This window comes from Convolutriloba macropyga, chromosome 2 (genome assembly GCF_964194025.1).
Source record: "Convolutriloba macropyga chromosome 2, txConMacr16.3, whole genome shotgun sequence".
In the NCBI taxonomy this organism is placed as follows: domain Eukaryota; kingdom Metazoa; phylum Xenacoelomorpha; order Acoela; family Convolutidae; genus Convolutriloba; species Convolutriloba macropyga.
This window is the reverse complement of record NC_134469.1, coordinates 69,136,240-69,156,787: the sequence shown is the minus strand read 5'-3', so window position 1 is coordinate 69,156,787 and position 20,548 is coordinate 69,136,240. Positions and strand designations below refer to the sequence as shown.

The following is a 20,548-nucleotide window of genomic DNA, read 5'->3' as shown; positions in this document are numbered from 1 at the left end:
CAGTTCTCAGAGGGGTTTCTGTTTTGTGTACTTTAGCTAATCCATACAACCTTGCCTGTTGTGCTCCAGTGGACCTTAAAGCTTTGTAAACTTTAACCGGTATCTTCCCTTTTTTCCTTATATCCATGTTCTATGTTTAGTTCTTTTTCATTTTTCATTACGATATTATCACAAATCTCAAAGTCTTCTGAACTATTCGCAAACCAATAATTTTTCCAGTTTTTCTGCGGAAATGCTCTTTTTCATAACACAAAACCCTACACCCTTATCAAAAGGAACAGCAATCAGGGTGTTTTCACGCAAATATTTTTGCACTTTTGCTAATGCTCTATCTAAAGGTGTTTCTCTGATGTTTTTTGAGTACCATATTTTGTTGGTTTTCGGTTTACCAACTGTTCTGCTCTTCCATCATGACAAATAGTTCCATATTTTTATTTAATATAAATTCGTGGTACAGTTTCTCGGGTTTTCACCCCAAGGTTTATAGCTTGGGGCTTGGCACGACAAGTTTTACACTGTCGAAGAAGAATTTAAAATGCAAGGTTTGTTTTCTGCCATCCAATTCGTCTGAATTAAATGTTACAGTTTATACCAGCAATTGAAGACCGCAGATCATTTTGAAGCTCCTTCCTATTTCCAATGCCTCGGGGATTACCGCCTTAAGATTACGACAAGATTGAGGCCAACAAGGCCCGTGACTATTTCTTAAAATAAAGGAAAAGCGGCTATATTACTTTTCATAAGTTAGATAGTTTCAGTAAAATGTTTGATTTTGGAGCCTCATCGGTGCTAAGAGTGAAATATTTGAGGACCTTGTGTTTGAAGACGCCAACACGTTTTCATAGAAGACAATTCTTGTCATACGCTAACCACGAAGTGGAAGAAGAATATAACTGGGATCCCAAATATGAAGAATCATCCAGGTATTTGTTGCTTCGGGCAGTAAAATAGTAAGCAATAAAGTAGTAATAAATTTTATTCCGAATAGGTCTTCAGAATAAAACCCTCCCTCTTAATTACAATCATCAAACCATTAAGAAGGATAAACAGATTGGTAGGGTGCAATTTTCAGATACATCATTTTCTAGGGACCGCGTAATGAAGTTGAGGGATGCCCTCATCGAGGACATGATGGCTTTTTTGTTTTTAAATTAACAGCTGCGATTCGGATAGCTGAGCTGATTGAAGCTATTGTTGGCGTTCTCTTGGTTTTTTGATGTTTTTAATTGCTCTCGAACGAAGTTAGAAGCAATTTTTAATTGCAGTCAAACGAAGTTTGTTGCATTTATATCAGCCCTGTGGACTTTTAATGTGATTTTCCGCTTGGCCAATGTTTCTGACCCTTTTTAACTTTGTACACAAAATAGAATGAACTGATAAAGCCATGAGGGCATCAAGTAGCTGAGCAGCTCTCTTAGAGCCTTACGCCTTAATAGTTTCTAAGCATGCGGTTCACATGTTTTGAGGAGACAATTTTGTGGTCCTTTATGGTGTGAAGAGTGGTCCTTTATTTCTCTCAAACAAAAGCAATCATATTAGCCCAGTTTGGTCTTTTGTGCAACTTTTCGTACCGACTTTTCGTCTGATGGTTTTTTCCGGTCTGACCATTTGACCTTTTGTCCATAAAATGGATATAATCAGGTAAAGCCTGGAGAAAAAGGTAAAACCTGGACGGCATACATTTCACTAGTCTGAGTATTCGATTTGCCAAATTTGTGTTAGAGACACATTTATGGCGCGAAGGGTGGTTCTTAATCTTAAAGGTTGTCCCCCCCCCCCCCCCCCCTCTGTCATCCCCCTCCTGTGAACCCCCCTCCCCCAAGCAAGCACTCATCTCTGCAACACTCTCCCCGTCCATCCAACACCTCTATCCAAACGATTTCATCCAACTCGCTGCCCTCATCCGGCTACTAACGAAGCTAACCGCTCGCCAGTCCTCTGAGAGCAATTGCCCGACGTTAGTCGGTTATATTTGTATATGTGTATGTCTTTTTATGCAGAATTTTTGCTCCACTGCTTTTCACAGAATGTTTAAAAGCAGTGGAGCAGAATGTTTTCCCGAAAACGAAGCAATTCTTCTAATTGATGCCAAAAACGCTTTTAACGTGCTCAATAGACGAACAGCTTTAGAGAACGTGAAAGCCTTATGCCCATCTTTGCATGTTGCCTTACAGAATTCCTATAGCCACCCGTCTCATCTCTACATCGGTAAGTCGACCATACTGTCTCAGGAAGGTACGACACAAGGCGATCCCCTTGCGATGGCAATGTATGGAATCGCAATCCTACCCCTAATAACAAGACTTCATAATGACTCCTTGACACAAAAATGGTATGCTGATGATGGTAGCGTCGTCGGTAAGTTAGAAGATATCAGGGCACTCTTCGACAAGCTCACTGAGCTCGGTCCCAAGTATGGATATCTTGTCAATCCTCCGAAGTGTCAGTTGATAATTAAGCCAGGAGGCGAGCGCCAAGCGTCAACTGTGTTTGCAGGCACAAATGTGGAAATCACGCAGGGCGCTCGAGTCCTGGGATCAGTTATCGGAAGCTCTGAGGCCAGTAAAGATTTCCTGAAAGATGCAGAAACTAAATACACAAAAAGTTTAGACAGACTTGGTCAATTTGCTCTCACCTCTCCCCAGAATGCCTATGCATGTTTGACGAAAGGGGTTCAACAGACGCTGAGCTTCCTTTCGCGTACTACACCTTCCATGGACGGGGTTCTGGACAAGGTGGAGGAGCGGCTTGGCCGAGTCATACCGAACATCATCGGCAAAGAAGTAATCCAAGAGGAAAGAGAACTTTTTTCTCTCCCTCTCAGAATGGGTGGGCTTAACATCGCCGTCCCACAAGATCTTCACAAAAATCTTGAGCAATCGGTTGAACTCTGAAGACCATTGGCGTCATTCAATAATATTCAACAATGTGAAGTAGAACAAACCAAGATCAGTCTCAGACAGAAAGCAGACAATCAACGTGAACTCATCTCGAAAAAATCCAGAATCGAAAACAATCTACCAGAAATGAAGTATACCATCCAGCTGGCCTCGGAGAAAGGAGCATCAAGCTGGCTTAACGCGCTGCCGTTGTCAAAACATGGTTTTGACCGCACGAAGACTGAGTTCCGTGATGGAATAGCACTTCGCTACACCTGGGAAGCGAAGAACACGCCAGCCATATGCCCATGCGGGAAAGAATTCAGCCTCACCCATGCCCTCCATTGCGCCAAAGGCGGTTATACGCACCTACGACACAACGAAATTAGAGATGTGTTTGCAAACCTGATGGATGACGTTTGCCACGATGTACAGATAGAGCCAAAACTTCAGTCGCTCGATGGAGAAATTTTCTCGAGTAATTCCACCACCACTGATGATGACGCTCGACTGGACATTAAGGCAAACGGTCTGTGGGGCTCCCGCTTTAATCGCACTTTCTTCGATGTGAAGATTTTCAACCCTCATGCGAAGAGCTGCCCTTTCACAGAATGTTTTGATTTCAAGCTTTTCAGGCTTCACCTCTTAATTTAGCGTGATCTAAATTGCTCGTATTAAGAAAAAAGTCAGTTGCTAAAAAACGATTGTAAGCTAGGGTAGCACAAGGCCTAATAGACGAGTGTTTCATGAATCTGTCTGGAACACCGGAGGTGACAGGTGGAAGCCATGACTGGTGGTACCCATAAAGAAAAGTTATTCTAGGCTACATCCCCGATGTATATGCATTTAAATTAAATACGTGATTTGGTTCGAGTCAGCTGGCAGCGCGTGTCTCAATTTGATTTCTAGGTCTTAAGGATACAAAATACAAACTCAATTATAGAATATATAAGTTATAGAAAACAGAAATGTTATGATCTGTAAATATAATATTTTTTTTTGGTTGAATGCCTAAACGGAAAAATTTTAGAAGGCTTGGTCGCGCGTCTTTTTTACACCTCAAATTGTAAACTTGATTGATTTTTAATTCACATTTTATTATTGACAGATATGTTCTATAGCTTTCTTTTGATTTAACTTCTCAAGTGACTTTTTCGCGCTTGACTTCCTGATTTGCGCGTGATGTAAATGCTCTTATTTCGACATCTAGTTGGGTCGCCAAATTAAATTTATTGTAAGATGAACCTGATAACCGATTGGTTAATGCTTCAGTCGATTGCGCCTGAGGTCGGTGGTTCCAATCTATCCTTGATCGGAATTTTTTTAACCCATAAAACTCTATCTAGTCGACACCCCCTCTGAAGTAAATTGCCCTGCCTGTCGTTCAAGAGCAACTTGTCTGAAGTTAGTGGGCTTAGGTTCTCTTACTGGAGATCAGGCGGCCTTTTTACCACCAGGCGAAATCGGCATGTGAACTAGCTTCCGCTGAGCGAAAGTATTTTTTTGTTTATGTATTGATTTTAATAAAATTTTTGACTTGACATTTTTGTCGAAGGGGAAGGAATTTTTCAGTCCTCTGCAGGTGCTTTTGCAGCGTTTATGTGAGCCCAATAAGCATTTCCAGGCTCAAGTTTTCATACTTCTCTATTATCCGAATTATTTCTGGATTTTTTCCTTGTTTTATTTGGAGTTTTGGACGGAATGTTTTGGGTATATGGGAACGTCTTCATATTAATCAGCAATTGCAATTCTCAGACCATAGCGTAAGGTGTTTTTGTTCTAAAATACAAAATTCTACATACAAAACCGATTTCATTAGTTTATATTTTTTCTTAATTTTTTCTGTGGAACGTCTGAGAAGTTTTTTTTTAATCTTGACCTTTGAATTATTTTTTGGGGATAAGTTTTTATAATTCAATAAAAAAAGTTGTTTGATAATGGCAATTTTAAGAGTATTTTGACTTTTCAGCAGATTTTCAGCAGTTTTTTCCAACCAATTTTTCCAATATTTCGAGCTTTCTGATTCTCATTTTAGCTGATTTTTTTGTTCAATAGGAGGATGGCTACCTAGTTTTAATGAATATCTAATGTTAATGAAATTTACTTGTTTTTGTTTTACTTTTAATTTTAGTTCCGAAAATGATAAAGATTTCTTAAATATAAAATTTTAGTAAATGACTTTTTTCTCGTAAATATCTATGAGGCGTTTTTTCATATTTTAATGATTTTTTGTATTTAATATTTTTTTACCTAGTTTTCTAAAAATTTTTGCTGTAGGTTTAATTGTTATGCAGCTCTGACAAATTGTTCGTTCGAAGAAGGATTAATTGATTATTGGTTGATCGTTATAAAAAAATGTCTGATGTTTATTTGGTGAGCACTATCTTAGGACTAACTTTGGGTGATAAATGATTCCGTTTTCAATTCTAATGTTTCGTGTTTTTCTGATACATGATTGTGAAATGGAATGATTCATTTTGTAAGAGATATCTGAGAGAAAAAAGAAGAACTAGCTGTAAATTTCCCTGATTTGCGTTGACCTCAAAACTTTTTTTTTATAGCCTAAATTTTTAATCGAAGGTTTATGCTGTTTCTAAGAATGTGTCTGTCTTCACCGATGTATCTGCTTTCCCAATGTATTTTTGTATTTTTTGGATCGCAATTTTAATTAAAAAGCTATCAATTTTTCCAAGTGGTCAGTTCTTGGCAAATATTATTATGATCATGGTTTTGGGTGTATTAGTTTTTGTTCATCTTAAAAATTTTTGCTATTTCAAAATTACGAGATGTTTGTAATAGTCAAAAATTTTCTGATATCAAAACTTTGCAATGACTTTTCTCTAATTCATGTTGATTTTTTTTTCGTGATTTAGTTGTTTGCATTGTTTCTGTATGAACCCGTAACCGCTTTTGTTTGCTGGCTTCAGGGGTGTCATTGTTTTTTTTGTAAATACAGTGGTTAAAATTAAAATGCTTTTGCTCACTTAAATGAAGCAAAAAATAAGTTTCAAGTTTAATAATAACGATTTTGGCTTCATACTTCAGTGAAAGTTTTTGACATTTGAGAAGGTCAAGCGCTTGGAGCCGCTTCCAGAATTCTTTCGATTTTATGGAAACCTGTCAGCGCTATTTTTCAATGGCAGGAAGACTAAATTTTGTGGCCATATCGTTGGTTATATGTTAGGGAACAAAATACCAGCTGTTGCAACCCCCAAATGATCCCTTTGTCAATTTTGCGCCGAATGGTTACAATTTGGTTAATTGCAAATAATGGCAGGGTGCCGTTCTTTCTAAATCGATCTAATTTTCGATAGTGTTTTTTGAAGCAAAAATAAAATAGGTCAAATTAGTTTGATCATGCGGTGACAAAATGTTGATTCTCATAACAAGCTAAAAGTGCTACTTCGTAATACCACTTTTCTGTCCATCGTGGAATAAGATTCACTTTTTGATTAGGGAGCATGAGCGGTAGACTGGTCTAGTATGAGTGGTTCTCGTAGCTTTACTTAAGTGTTATCTAATTCTGTTTTCTCATAATTAGCTGAGGTTTTTGTAATCTTTTGTTTCTAATAGCCGCAATGGGTTATCAGCGTCAGCCTTCATCGAAGAATGAACGCCTGCTCTTCTTGCTGTAATCAATTAAACCTAAACTCAGCAGTTTAGGGCAGTTCAGGGACAATTTAGGGCAGTTCCACCAATCGGTATCCCCAATATAATAAACTAATCAGTGACAAAAATTTCGCAAAGAGATCCGGTTTTGAATTTGGCGCAGTTTTTTTAACGTGACGTATTACAGCAAAGCAAATAAACAATTTTGAAATTTTTGTTTTTGCGTTTCATAATAATCCGGCTTTGAACAACGCTATTTTTTTTACTACAGTGGTTAAAATTGTTTTTACTTACACAAATGAAGCAAAGAATAACAGTTTTAATTAAATAATAATGAATTCGACTTCCTACTTCACTGAAGATTTTTATATTTGAGAAAGGTCAATCGTTTGGAGCCGCTTCCGGAATTATTTCGATTTATATCATTTAGAGATACTGCAAAATTATTTCGATTTTGCAGTATCTCCCTAATAACTCAATTAGACAACTGAATTTTAACAGTGTCAAAATTGCCCCAAATAGATCCGTTTTTAAACTTGGCTCAGCTGTTTCCACGTGATATATTGCCATAAAACCAATAAACAGTTTTGAAATTTGTTTTTGCGTTTCAATATAATCCGGCTTCAACAATGCTATTTTATGTTACTATAGTGGTTAAAATTAAATTTTATGCTCACTTAAATGAGGCAAAGACTAACAGATTCAAGTTAATTAATAAGTTTTCGACTTCTTTATTCACTGAAAATATTTATATTTGAGAAAGGTCAATCGTTTCGAGCCGCTTCCGGAATTATTTCGATTTATATCATTTGGATATACTGCAAATTTATTTCGATTTTGCAGTATCTCTCAAATAATAAACTCAGTTAGACAACTGAATTCTAACAGTGACAAAATTTTCTCTAAAAGATTCGTTTTTAAACTTGGCTCAGTTGTTTCAACGTGATTTATTGCCACAAAACCAATAAACATTTTTGAAATTTGTTTTTGCGTTTTAATATCATCCGGCTTGAACGATACTTTTTTTGTTACTACAGATGGTAAAATTAAATTTTGTGCTCACTTAAATGACAGATTCAAGTTAATTAATAATGGTTTCGACTTCATATTTCACTGAAATTTTTAATATCTGCGAAAGTTTGAGCGGTTCGAGCCGCTTCTGGAGTTTTCTTTTTTTTGGAAACCTGTCAGCACTATTTTGCAATAATTTTTTTTCTGGCCATTTGTTGGCTTCAGGTTAAGTAAGAAAATATTAGCTGTCACAACCCCTTATGATCCCTTAGAAAATTTTGCGCCTAATGCTTACTATTCGGTTGTTTGCAATGAACTCAAAACCGAACTGATGGGTTGCTGTTTTGTCTCACTTGATCAAATTTTTGATATAGCGTTTTCTGGAGCTTAAATGAAATAGGTCAAATTAGCTTGTTGATGCTGTTACAAGTTTCTGATTCTTATATCAAGCTAAAAGTGCTAATTCGTATTACCAATTTTGGCAGTATTGTCCATCGTGGATAAGTAAGTCACTTTTCAAATAGAGGACACAGGCGGTTGATTTGTCTAGTGTGAGCGATTCTCGTAGCTTTACTTAATCGTTCTACAGCTCTGTTTTCTCATAAACTGCTGAGGTATTTCTGATCTTAAGTTTCTAAAAGCCGCCATGGGATAGCAGCGTCAGCCTTCATCGAAGTATACACGCTTGCTCTTTCTGTAATCGGGTAAACCTAAATTTTGGGAAGGAATATCACCGAGCAGTGTCTTCAAAATAATAATTTCATTTGGACAAATGAATTCTAACAGTGACAATAATTTCCTAAGAAATCAGTTTCAATTTTGGCTGTTGTTTCAACTTGATGTATTGCAACAAAACCAATAAACAATTTTAAAATCTTCGCTCTTGCGTTTCACAATCATCCGGCTTGAACAATGCTATTTTATGGTATTACAGTGGTTAAAATGAAATTTTTTGCTCGCTTAAATGAAGCAAAGAATAACAGTTTCAAGTTATTTAATAATAGTTTCAACTTCATACTTCACTGTTTTTGTTTTTTTTTAATATTTGAGAATGGTCATGCGCTTCGAGCCGCTTCCGGAATTTGTTCGATTTTATGGAAGCCGGTCAGCACTATTTTGAAATGGTAGGAAGAGCTTTTTTTCTGGCCATTTCATTAGTTATAGGTAAGTTAACAAAATACCAGCTGTCACAACCCCTCAATTGATCCCTTTGTCAATTTTTCGCCAAATGATTACAATTCGGATTGCAATTAACTTGAAGCTGAATGGCATGTGTGCCATTTTTTATCAGTTGATCAAATTTTTGATATAGCGTTTTCTGGAGCAAAAATTAATTGTTCAAATTAGCTTTTTTATACTGTCACAATTTTCTGATTCTTATTTAAAGCTAAAAGGGCTACTTCGTAATACTACTTTTAGCAGTTTCTCTCCATCGTGGATGAGCAAGATTCACGTTTTAAATTGTGAGCGCAAGCGTTAGACTGGTCAGGTGTGAGCGATTATCGTAGATTTACTTAATCGTTATCGAACTCTATTTTCTCATAAATTGCTGAGGCTCTTTATGGTCATTCTTTTCTAAAAGCCGCCATGGGTTAGCAGCGTCAACCTTCATCGAAGAATAAACGCCTGCTCTTCTTTCTGTAAGCAATTAAACCTAAACTCAGCAATTAAAACTTTTGGCGAGGAGTTCCACTAAGCGATTTTCAAGATTATAATTTCATAATTTCCCAAAGATATCTTGTTTTTGAACTTGGGTTGCTTCAACGTGACGTAATGCAACAAAACAAGTAAACAGTTTTGAAATTTTTGTTTTTGAGTTTCATAATGATCTGGCTTTTTTGTTACCACATTGGTTAAAAATTAGTTTTTTGATCACTTAGATAAAGCAAAGAATAAGTTTCACGTTAAATAATAATGATGTCGACATCTTAAGTGAAATTTTTGAAATTTGAGAAGGTCAAGCGCTTCGAGCTGGTTTTTGAATTAGTTCCATTTTATTGAAACCTGTCAGCGCTGTTTTTCAATGGTAGGAAGACCTTTGTTTTGGCCTTTTCATTGGTTATAGGTTAGGCAACAAATTACCAGCTGTCACAGCCTCTCAAATGATCGCTTTGTCAATTTTGCGCCAATTGACTACAATTCGGATTGCAATTAACTCGAAGCTGAATGGCATGTGTGCAATTTTTTTGTCAATTGATCAAAATGTCATAAAAAGCGTTCTCTGGAGCACAAATGGAATAGGTCAATTTAGCTTGTTTATGCTGTTACAAGTTTCTGATTCTTATATCAAGCTAAAAGTGCTAATTCGTAATACCAATTTTGGCAGTATTGTCCATCGTGCATAAGTAAGTCTTTTTTCAAATAGAGGGCACAGGCGGTTGATTTGTCAAGTATGAGCGATTCTCGTAGCTTTACTTAATCGTTCTACAACTCTGTTTTCTCATAAACTGCTGAGGTGTTTCTGATCTTTAGTTTCTAAAAGCCGCCACGGGATATCAGCGTCAGCCTTCATCGAAGTCTACACGCTTGCTCTTTCTGTAATCGGGTAAACCTAAATTTTGGGAAGGAATTTCACCGAGCTGTGTCTTCAAAATAATAATTTCATTTGGACAAATGAATTCTAACAGTGACAATAATTTCCTAAGAAATCAGTTTTAATTTTGGTTGTTGTTTCAACTTGATGTATTGCAATAAAACCAATAAACAATTTTAAAATTTTTGCTTTTGCGTTTCACAATCATCCGGCTTGAACAATGCTATTTGATGGTATTACAGTGGTTAAAATGAAATTTTTTGCTCGCTTAAATGAAGCAAAGAATAACAGTTTGAAGTTAATTAATAATGGTTTCAACTTCATACTTCACTGTTTTTTTTGGTTTTTTTGTTAATATTTGAGAAAGGTCATGCGCTTCTTTTGTCAGCGCTATTTTTCAATGGCAGGAAGACGAAATTTTGTGGCCATATCGTTGGTTATATGTTAGGGAACAAAATACCAGGTGTTGCAACCCCCCAAATGATCCCTTCGTCAATTCTGCGCCGAATGGTTACAATTTGGTTGATTGCAATTAACTCAAAACACAACGGACAGGGTGCCGTTCTTTCTCAATCGATCCAAATTTCGATAGTGTTTTCTGAAGCAAAAATAAAATGGGTCAAATTAGTTTGATCATGCGGTGACAAAATGTTGATTCTCATAACAAACTGAAAGTGCTAGTTCGTAATACCACTTTTGGAAGTTTCTGTCCGTCGTGGCGGAGTAAGATTCTCTTTTTAATTTGGGAGCATGAGCGGTAGACTTTTCTAGTATGAGTGATTCTCGTAGCTTTACTTAAGCGTTATCTATCTCTGTGTTCTCAAAATTAGCTGAGGCTTTTTATGATCGTTCTTTTCTAATAGTCGCCATGGGTTGGCAGCGTCAGCCTTCATTGACGAATAAACAAACGCCTGCTCTTCTTTCTGTAAGCAAATAAACCTCAACTCAGCAATTAACAATTTTGGGGGAGGAGTTCCACCAATCGGTATCTCCAAGATAATAAACTCATCTGGACATATTAGTTTTATCAGTGATAGAAGTTTCCCAAAGATCTTATTTTTGAACTCAACGTGTTGCTTCGACGTGATGTATTGCAATAAAACCAATAAACAATTTTAAAATTTTTGCTTTTGCGTTTCACAACCATCCGGCTTGAACAATGCTATTTTATGGTATTACAGTGGTTAAAATGAAATTTTTTGCTCGCTTAAATGAAGCAAAGAATAACAGTTTGAAGTTAATTAATAATGGTTTCAACTTCATACTTCACTGTTTTTTTTTGGTTTTTTTGTTAATATTTGAGAAAGGTCATGCGCTTCTTTTGTCAGCGCTATTTTTCAATGGCAGGAAGACGAAATTTTGTGGCCATATCGTTGGTTATATGTTAGGGAACAAAATACCAGGTGTTGCAACCCCCCAAATGATCCCTTCGTCAATTCTGCGCCGAATGGTTACAATTTGGTTGATTGCAATTAACTCAAAACACAACGGACAGGGTGCCGTTCTTTCTCAATCGATCCAAATTTCGATAGTGTTTTCTGAAGCAAAAATAAAATGGGTCAAATTAGTTTGATCATGCGGTGACAAAATGTTGATTCTCATAACAAACTGAAAGTGCTAGTTCGTAATACCACTTTTGGAAGTTTCTGTCCGTCGTGGCGGAGTAAGATTCTCTTTTTAATTTGGGAGCATGAGCGGTAGACTTTTCTAGTATGAGTGATTCTCGTAGCTTTACTTAAGCGTTATCTATCTCTGTGTTCTCAAAATTAGCTGAGGCTTTTTATGATCGTTCTTTTCTAATAGTCGCCATGGGTTGGCAGCGTCAGCCTTCATTAAAGATTAGATGCCTGCTCTTCTTTCTGTGAGTATTTAAACCTAACTCAGCAATTAAAAATTTTGGGGGAGGTCCACCAATCGGTATCTCCAAGATAATAAACTCATCTGGACATATTAGTTTTATCAGTGATAGAAGTTTCCCAAAGATCTTATTTTTGAACTCAACGTGTTGCTTCGACGTGATGTATTGCAACAAAACATGTAATTTTGAAATTTTTGTTTATGAGCTTCATAATGATCTGGCTTTGAACAATGCTCTTTGTTGCAACGTTGGTTAATATTAAGTTTTTTTGCTCACTTAAATAAAGCAAAGAATAAGTTTCAAGTTAAATAATAATGATTTCCACTTCATACTTCAGTGAAAGTTTTGATATTTGAGTAAGCCAAGCGCTTCGAGCCGCTTCCGGAGTTCTTTCGATTTTATGGAAACCTGTCAGCGCTGTATTTCAATCGTAGGAAGACTAAATTTTGTGGCCATATCATTGGTTTTAGGTCAGGGAACAAAATACCAGCTGTCACAACCTCTCAATTGATCCCTTTGTCAATTTTGCGCCTAATGCTTACAATTCGGTTGTTTGTAATTAACTCGAAACCCAACGTACAGGGTGCCATTGCCATTTCTTAACAGTCGGTCAAATTTTCGATAAAGCGTTTTCTGGTGCAATAATGAAATAGGTCAAATTAGCTTTTTTATACTGTTACAAGTTTCTGATTCTTATATAAAGCTAAAAGGGCTACTTCGTAATACCACTTTAGCAGTTTCTGTCCATCGTGGATTAGCAAGATTCACGTTTTAAATTGGGAGCACAAGCGGTCCACTGGTCTAGTGTGAGTGATTCTCGGAGCTTTACTTAATCGTTATCTATCTCTTTTTTCTCATAATTAGCTGAGGCTTTTCATGGTCTTTCTTTTCTAATAGCCGCCATGGGTTAGCAGCTTCAGCCTTCATTGACGAATAAACAAACGCCTGCTCTTCTTTCTGTAAGCAAATAAACCTCAACTCAGCAATTAACAATTTTGGGGGAGGAGTTCCACCAATCGGTATCTCCAAGATAATAAACCCATTTGGACAACTTAATTCTATCAGTAACAAAAATTACCCAGAGATCCGTTTTCTGAACTTGGCGCTGTTGTTTCAACGTGACTTATTGCAGCAAAGCAAATAAACAATTTTGAAATTTTCGTTCTTGCGTTTCAGTGTTATCCGGCTTCAACAACTAACGACCATCAACGGTAACATAGAGAACGTAACATACAGCTTAGCCGCAAAGATTACATCCGAAACAATTAAAAACAAAAATTTTGGTGTAATTATAACAATGCTGCTAATAAAAAATAAGCATTTTATTTGTAATTACGAAAAGATGCAGTGATTGAAGGCTAAAAAGAGGCAAATATTAGGTAGTTCCAAATAGGGTTTTAAGTATCTTGTTGATAATTCGAGAGAAATATTTTGCTAATAATTAGAGAGAAATGTATGAATTTTAACTGATAGTAGAGCTCAACGGTTTCCCGATACACGACGATTTGAGAATGTTTAATGTTTCAGGTCACAAGAACAGAAACAGGTGAAAGACAATCAACATGTAAGAGAAGCTCAAACACAACTTCTGACAGAAGCGCTCCAGTTTGTCCCAGAACATGGCTGGACAGCAAGAAGTTTGGCCGAAGCTGCTAAGGCTCTTAATGTATCACCGGCATTCATGAATTCATTCGATGCTTTCGAAGATGCAGCTCTTATTTTGTTCTTCCTTGATTTGAAAATGGTGGATTTGGAAAAATTTTTGTTTAATTTGCGTGAAGAGCATATCAGAGAGTATGGACGAGTGAAAATCAACCAGTTCGTTTTTCAGAGTTGTAAGGAGATGCTATCGTACGTAATTCCGTATTTAGACCATTGGCCCTCGGCTCTGACAATTTTAGGTGAGAATTGGTTTAGACTTCATTTTGGCAGTTGATCAGTACTGTGCAATGGGTATTTTTCGAGATATTGATCACTCTTCAGCTAGGTTTGCAGCTGTTATTGAAAGCCGACTAGCGATAACTAGTGCCTTATTGGCCATCATCCATTTTTATGGATGTAAGAGGGTTTTGGTTTTCTGTTATCACGACTTGAAATGTGTCGTTTTTTTAACACGCGAAGAGATAAATAGATGGAATGTTTTAATGATTAATTGCGCTCAATTTTTCGCAATCATTTTTAGTCCTGGGGTCTTTTAACGACTCAAAGCGGAGCACTGGTGATCCATTTTTCTTCTCGTATTGGAGAAGTTTCTTTTTAAATCAATTTTGCTGGCGTGCATTTGAAGCTGGAAATGGAAAGAGTGAAAAATAGCATTGGTTTGAATGCTTAACAATTCTGAAGAGTGGAGCGTAAAGTCACTCTCAATAGCCAACTCAAAAGTCAATTTCGATAACTTTTACCCATCAACCAATGTACAGTAAGCGCAACATAATTAATAACAGCAAACTGTGTCCTTCGAGAAAATTTCGAGACTTTGTATGCAGCCTGGCAATTTACGGAACGTATTCTTAGACCAAAGCAAATAGTGGCCGGTTTCCAGTTCATTTGCTGTTTTTTTACACATTTTTTCCGTAGTTATAACTGATGTTACATGTTTTAATATTATGAATGGACTATAATAGGGATATTGCTCTTAGATTTTATTTGCGAATTAATTATAGTTTTCTCGGTCTCGGTATAAAGCATTTTTTGAGAACTCTGACAAAAATTTGGAAACAGTTAGCTATTTTTGTCAAATGATGTCTGGTTTTTTCTTAATATCTTCATATTTTCTCACTATTTTAAGTTCAAAAATGTTTGCTAATTTTTCCCGATTTGTTGAACGAAATTGGTTTTTGTTTTCTTGAGCCTTTTAATAGATACTAGCTATTTCAAGGGCTATTTTAGGTGGAAATTACTCTTCGATTACATTCCGGAATTTTTTCTGCTATATGTTTTTTATACTTGGTGACGTGACTTTTCACAGGCCAATCTGCTCAATAAGTTTGCTCAGAAAGAAGTTTTGGAGTGATAAAAATTCATGCGATTTGCTGAGAAAATGCAAAAGAAGTAGGTGTAAAAAAATTCGGCTAAGCCTTTTTTTTCAGCTGAGCATATTTTCCAAGAAAAAAAATCAGCCAGGCCTATTTTTTTTTTAAAACTGAGCCTATTTTTTAAAATTTTTTAGCGGATTCTAATTATTCGTCATTTTCAAAGGAGTTTTTCCAGTTGTAAATATCTCGTTTTAGCTCAAATGATCTTTTACATTAGGGTTGACAAGGGTTTGTTCGCTTTCAGCCTTTTTTGGCCATTAGAAGCAATTATTAGGCTTTTAGATGGAATTTAATACATTTTTATGTCGTTTTCCCAGAATAGACATTTTTTTAAAAACTTTTTTTCAATGCATAAGGAGTTTCTTGGTAGTGGTTAATGTTTTTCTTAATGATGATAACCTTTAGGTTTGTTGAAAATCAATTTTAGCTGTTTACAAAAATTTATTAAAGTTTCTAATTGCGCAATTTTTTTGCCCACTTTTGATGTTTTACCTGCGGCTTTTTTGTGATCTGCAAAGTAGGGATTTTTTGTGAAAATTGTAGTATTATGTTGATTCAATGGACTCTGTTACTAAAAGTTGACAATTGGTTATTTGATAGGAACGTGTTTTTTGATATAAGTGATTTACTTCAGTTTTTTTTAAATAATTTATTGCTTTTCTGTGCTTATTGTTTTTAACTCTCTTTGAGACGTTCTGGTAGTCACTGATTTTCTCAGCAATTTTTTATGAAAAGTTTTTCCGATGTAACATGATGAGAGTTTTGTCAAATAGAAATTTTATATCAGATTTGTTTTTTATCTATTTTCTTCGTTTTTTTTTCTAAATGTTTGGTTATTTCTTTTTCGCTTCTATCAAAGATTAAGTTTTTAATTTTGCAGAATTAAGATCATTTGGTCTGCAGAGAATAATTGATTTGAAGTCGAAATTTGAGGAGATTTTGAAAAAAAAGGTTTTAGATTTTGATATGTTCTTCTCTTCACTACCTCACTGAACTACTTCACTGTTTTTTTTAATTGAGTATTTTAGGAAAGCAGTTAAGTGATTTATTCAATGGGATAACTGGTTGAGAGGGAATTCTTTCTTTACTTTGAGTTGGTTCTGGTGTTTTGCAGCTACTTTTTAAGGTGATTGATTGTTGCGCGTGGTTTTGGTCCTCCAGTTTATCCTGGAAAATGGGATACGCTGGTAAAGACCGGAAGGGAATCAATTTGCTGAAAGCTTACTGAAGTTTCGTAGAACACATAGATAAATGGTGTGAAGTGAAGGTTTTTCTTTTGAGATTTTGTTATGTTTCATTTTTTAACTGCTCGCAAACAAAGTGAATATCAATTATGTTAGTCGTTTGCTCTTTTTACGACTCGAAGACGAGTATTCATGTTTTTAGCCGACGCAAGTTTTTTCTAGAAGGTTTACTTATGTTTTAAAATATTGGACTTTAACAGTAACCTAGAGACATATATTTAGAAATTAGGAACCGCTGGTAATACTCATATTGAAAAAGTCATTACGAGAACTTCTCTTCACGTAACAGTCTCTTGTCCCTGTTCAAACTACCGACACCCCTCACCGGCCACCTCCTACCCCCGACCTAGCTCACCCGCTCGCAACTAACCCCCAAACCCACCTTATTCTCCACCTGCCCCTCTTCCGCCTAACCCATCCCCCTGCCCACCTATTTCAAGAATTTGATTTTAGAATTTAAACTCTATTTTACAATTTGATTTGTTCTTCTATTTCACTGTTTTTTTAGTTTTTTTAGTCAAACAACTAAGTGATTGATTCAAATGGATAATTGGTTGAGAGCGACTTCTTGCTTTGTTTTTTTTTAGTTCTATGAGTTTAGTAGCTATTTTTTTAAGGGGATTGATTGATAGGTGTGATTGAATATTTGTCTGACGCTTTGTTCCTCGAGTGAATCTTGGAAAATGTGATACGCAGGTAAAGACAGGAAGGAAATTGAATTTCTGAGAGCTCGCTGAGATTGCGTAGAAGACATAGATAAATAGTGTGAAGTGAAGATTTTTTGTTTTAGATTTTTCTCCGGTCAATCCACCCCTCCCTTTTTTCTTGCGCACCATTCATTTCCACAACCGCCCGAAAATTGACCCCCACCGGGCATTTACCCCCCAATTTTGGTTTTACGACAATTTTTTTTGGTCAATTGATTTTATCTATGTGTCACTTTTTTAACTGCTTGCAAGCAAAGTCTGTCAATTATATTAGTCTTTTGGTCTTTTTTTTTTACTCGAAGAGGAGTATTCTACAAGTTGTTAGGCGGTGCATGTTTTTTTAGAACGTTGACTTCTGTTTTCGAATATTGGACTTTAACAGTAGCTTAGGTACATATATTTACAAATTAAGAACTGCTGGTAATAATCAATGTGGAACGGTCATTGAGAACTTTTCTTCACTTAAGTCTCTTCTCCCTGTTCAAACTACAGATACCACCCTCAGACCCCCTCCTACCCCACCTTCCCCCTATCTTGCTCACCCGCTCGCAACTAACCCCAAAACCACCTAATTCCCCACATGCCCCGCTCGGGCCTAACCCCTCCCCCTGCTCACCTCTTTCTAGTTCACATCTATCGAAGATTAAGTGTTTAATTTTGACGAATTAGGATCATTTAGTCCGCAGAGAATAATTGATTTGAAATCGCAAATTGAAGAGAGTTTGAATTAAGGTTTTTAGAATTTGATTTGTTCTTCTCTTAATTGTTTCACTGTTTTTTTTAAATAATTTAGTAAAACAACTGAGTGATTGATTCAATTGGATAATTGGTTGAGAGCGAATTTTTGCTTCACTTTTAGTTGGTTCTGGAGTGCAGCTATTTTTAAGGTGATTGATTGTTGCGCGTGGTTGGTTGTTTCTCTGAGGTTTTGGTCCTGCAGTTTATCCTGGAAAATGGGATACGCAGGTAAAGACCGGAAGGGAATTAAATTGCTGAGAGCTCACTGAAGTTTCGTAGAACACATAGATAAATGGTGTGAAGTGAAGGTTCTTTCTTTTGAGATTTTGTTATGTTTCATTTTTTAACTGCTCGCAAACAAAGTGAATATCAATTATGTTAGTCGTTTGGTCTTTTTACGACTCGAAGACGAGTATACATGTTTTTAGCCGACGCAAGTTTTTTCTAGAACGTTGACTTCTGTTTTCAAATATTGGACTTCAACAGTAACCTAGAGACATATATTTAGAAATTAGGAACCGCTGGTAATACTCAAGGTGAAAAGGTCGTTATGAATTTTTTTCTTCACTTAACAGTCTCTTCTCCCTGTTCAAACTACAGACAACACCCACCGACCCCCTCCCACCGCACCTACCCCCTACCTACCTCACCCGATCGCAAGTAACCCCCAAAACTCACCTTATTCCCCACCTGACCCTCTCCCACCTAACCCCTCCCGCTGCCCACCTACCCTCTACCCCCCGAAAATTCCCTCTACTCGTACCCCCCGTCTACCCAGACCCCTAAACAAAGCTGTGTCCCCAGTTTTTAAAGCCATGAACAGAGTTTCAAAAGGCTTTTAATTTTTTCGTTATTTCCTTTGATATTTTTTATTTTAGGTAAGTTTAGGTTAGTAATTTTATTCCACGACTCTTCGAGTTGTTTCTGGTATTCTGTTGGTTGTTTTTTTTTGCTGACGCTAGTTTGTTGACTTAGAAGTTAGGAACTGCTGGTAAGACTCTAGGTGAAAACGTTCATTCAGAAATTTTCTTTCCATAACAGTCTGTCCTCCCTATTCAAACACCTCCAACCAACCCCTCCTAGCCCCTACCTACCTCCACAGCTTCCAACTAACCCCCGCACCCACCTAACCCCTCGATCTACCTTCTAACGCCCCTCCCCCCAGAAACTACCCCTTCCTCTACACCCCTTTAGAGCTGATAACACCACTTATACACTTACCGTGCTGTTGTTTTTTTAATCTTAAAGTTTTTTTTAGCTTAAGACTGCTGTATAAAGTTTTGATGTCCATCTACCGGAGATATTTGGAAAGTCTTTTTATGGCCTGGCTTTCCTTTTAAGCCTTTTTCATCATAGTTTTTTTTACTCTGAGAAAAGCACTTGTATGGTCCTCACTCTTGTCTAATGACGTTCGATTTATTTCTAATATCTCAATGGTCCATTGCTACCAAGGGTTATTGGTTTTCATTCAGTTTTTAATTTTTTTTTAATACAAATTAGTCATATTAAGACCTTCATTCCTAGTTTATTCTCTCATCTCGATTTTTTGTATTAAATACGTAAAATTTTCCTATGTAATTTTAAGTTCCAAGCAATGCTTATTTCATGCTTTTTTTAAATCGAGTGTCTTGCTTAGCTCTTCACTTTCTGTCATTGTCTTGTTTCGCAGTCCGTTTTTTATACCCTTTCCATTGTTGTTTTGCGTTTTTGGTATGAATATTTTAAATTATGTACTGTTTTGAGTTCCTCTCAAACGAAGTTCTAGCGATTATATCATTCCCGTCAGTTTCCTCAATGTGATTTTTGTCTTAGATTTTTTTTGCCCCGCTCTTTTGCCTGATCAACCGATTTTTGTGACTTTTGGTCTTGAGAAACGAGATATTGTGGTAAAGTAAAAAGCCTTTGGTCATTAAGTTGCTGAGTAGTTCTCTCCGAGCATTTGTAGTCTCATGCAATTGACCCTCAAACTTTCCGGAAGTATTCCGATTGTGTCTAAGTAAATATTATATCTCATGTTCTCTTTGTTCAAAAATTGATATAAACCATTTATGAAAAGAATGATGCCAAAAATAAAATTTAAAGCATTTTGATACATTTATTTTTCAGATTTTCTGTTTTGATTTCTCCAACTAATTAAGCATTTTTTAAATCCTGCCTAGCTAATTGTGGCTGTTGTTAAGCTCAGTGTTCAATTGTTCATCACCTTTTTGGGTTAAAAATATCAAAAACAATTTTTGATACTTTGGATGAAAATCTTCGTTTTTTAAAACATTTTCTAACGGTTCCCGTTAATGTGTGAGACATGCTTGGCAATTATCACAATATCGTGTTTCTAGTGGAAATTTTGAGCTAAAATGTTTGAAAACAAAATATTGCTTTGAATAAATCTAGTTTTGTTTTTCATGTTAGATGTTGAGAGCAAATGCTGGCGACACCGTGTCGCTCGATTTATTCATATTTTCTGTGGGTTGGTGCTGATTTTTGCCCAGGCTGAACAAACTCGAAATTAGGCACAGGCAACTATTATATGAGCTTTTCCTTTTTAGCTGAACCATCAAATGCAATGAGAACCTTTAAACACCACGTGGAACTCGTTGACCTTATTTGGCACTATGCAGGCGATACTTCTCTTGATTACAACTGGTACTCGAAACGAATACTGCTATCAGGTGTCATCAATTCGACACAGCTCCATCTTATCCAGGTGACCGATTTTAACTTGTTGGTTAATCTATCTTATTTTCAACATGGAGTAAGATTGTCAGCCGTAATGTAACGAACAAATTGCTGACTACTACACAGGAGTTCATTTTGGTAATTTAAATCTTTAGAACAATTGAAGGAAGTCTTATTATAGCTGCGAAGCTGTAAGCTGAGCGTAGCTATATTGCGGTGCTCTTGGTTTTTTACAATCCAAGAATTGGATCGTATTGG

General features: G+C 36.3%; 2 protein-coding genes across 2 annotated transcripts in view; one reads left to right on the top strand and one right to left on the bottom strand.

The window, feature by feature from the left end:
- Positions 1–20,548, bottom strand: part of LOC142334656 (ubiquitin-conjugating enzyme E2-18 kDa-like) — a 174,383-nt gene that overhangs the window by 84,650 nt on the left and 69,185 nt on the right. The gene's annotated exons all lie outside the window — the stretch shown is intronic.
- The window catches only part of LOC142334655 (ubiquinone biosynthesis protein COQ9, mitochondrial-like), a 22,732-nt gene continuing 2,900 nt past the window's right edge, over positions 717–20,548 (top strand). Inside the window, exons 1-3 of the mRNA XM_075382864.1 lie at positions 717–923; positions 13,418–13,791; positions 20,161–20,318. Coding sequence (XP_075238979.1) covers positions 763–923; positions 13,418–13,791; positions 20,161–20,318 — 693 coding nt within the window. The 5' untranslated portion in view covers positions 717–762. The remainder of the gene's footprint in view (positions 924–13,417; positions 13,792–20,160; positions 20,319–20,548) is intronic.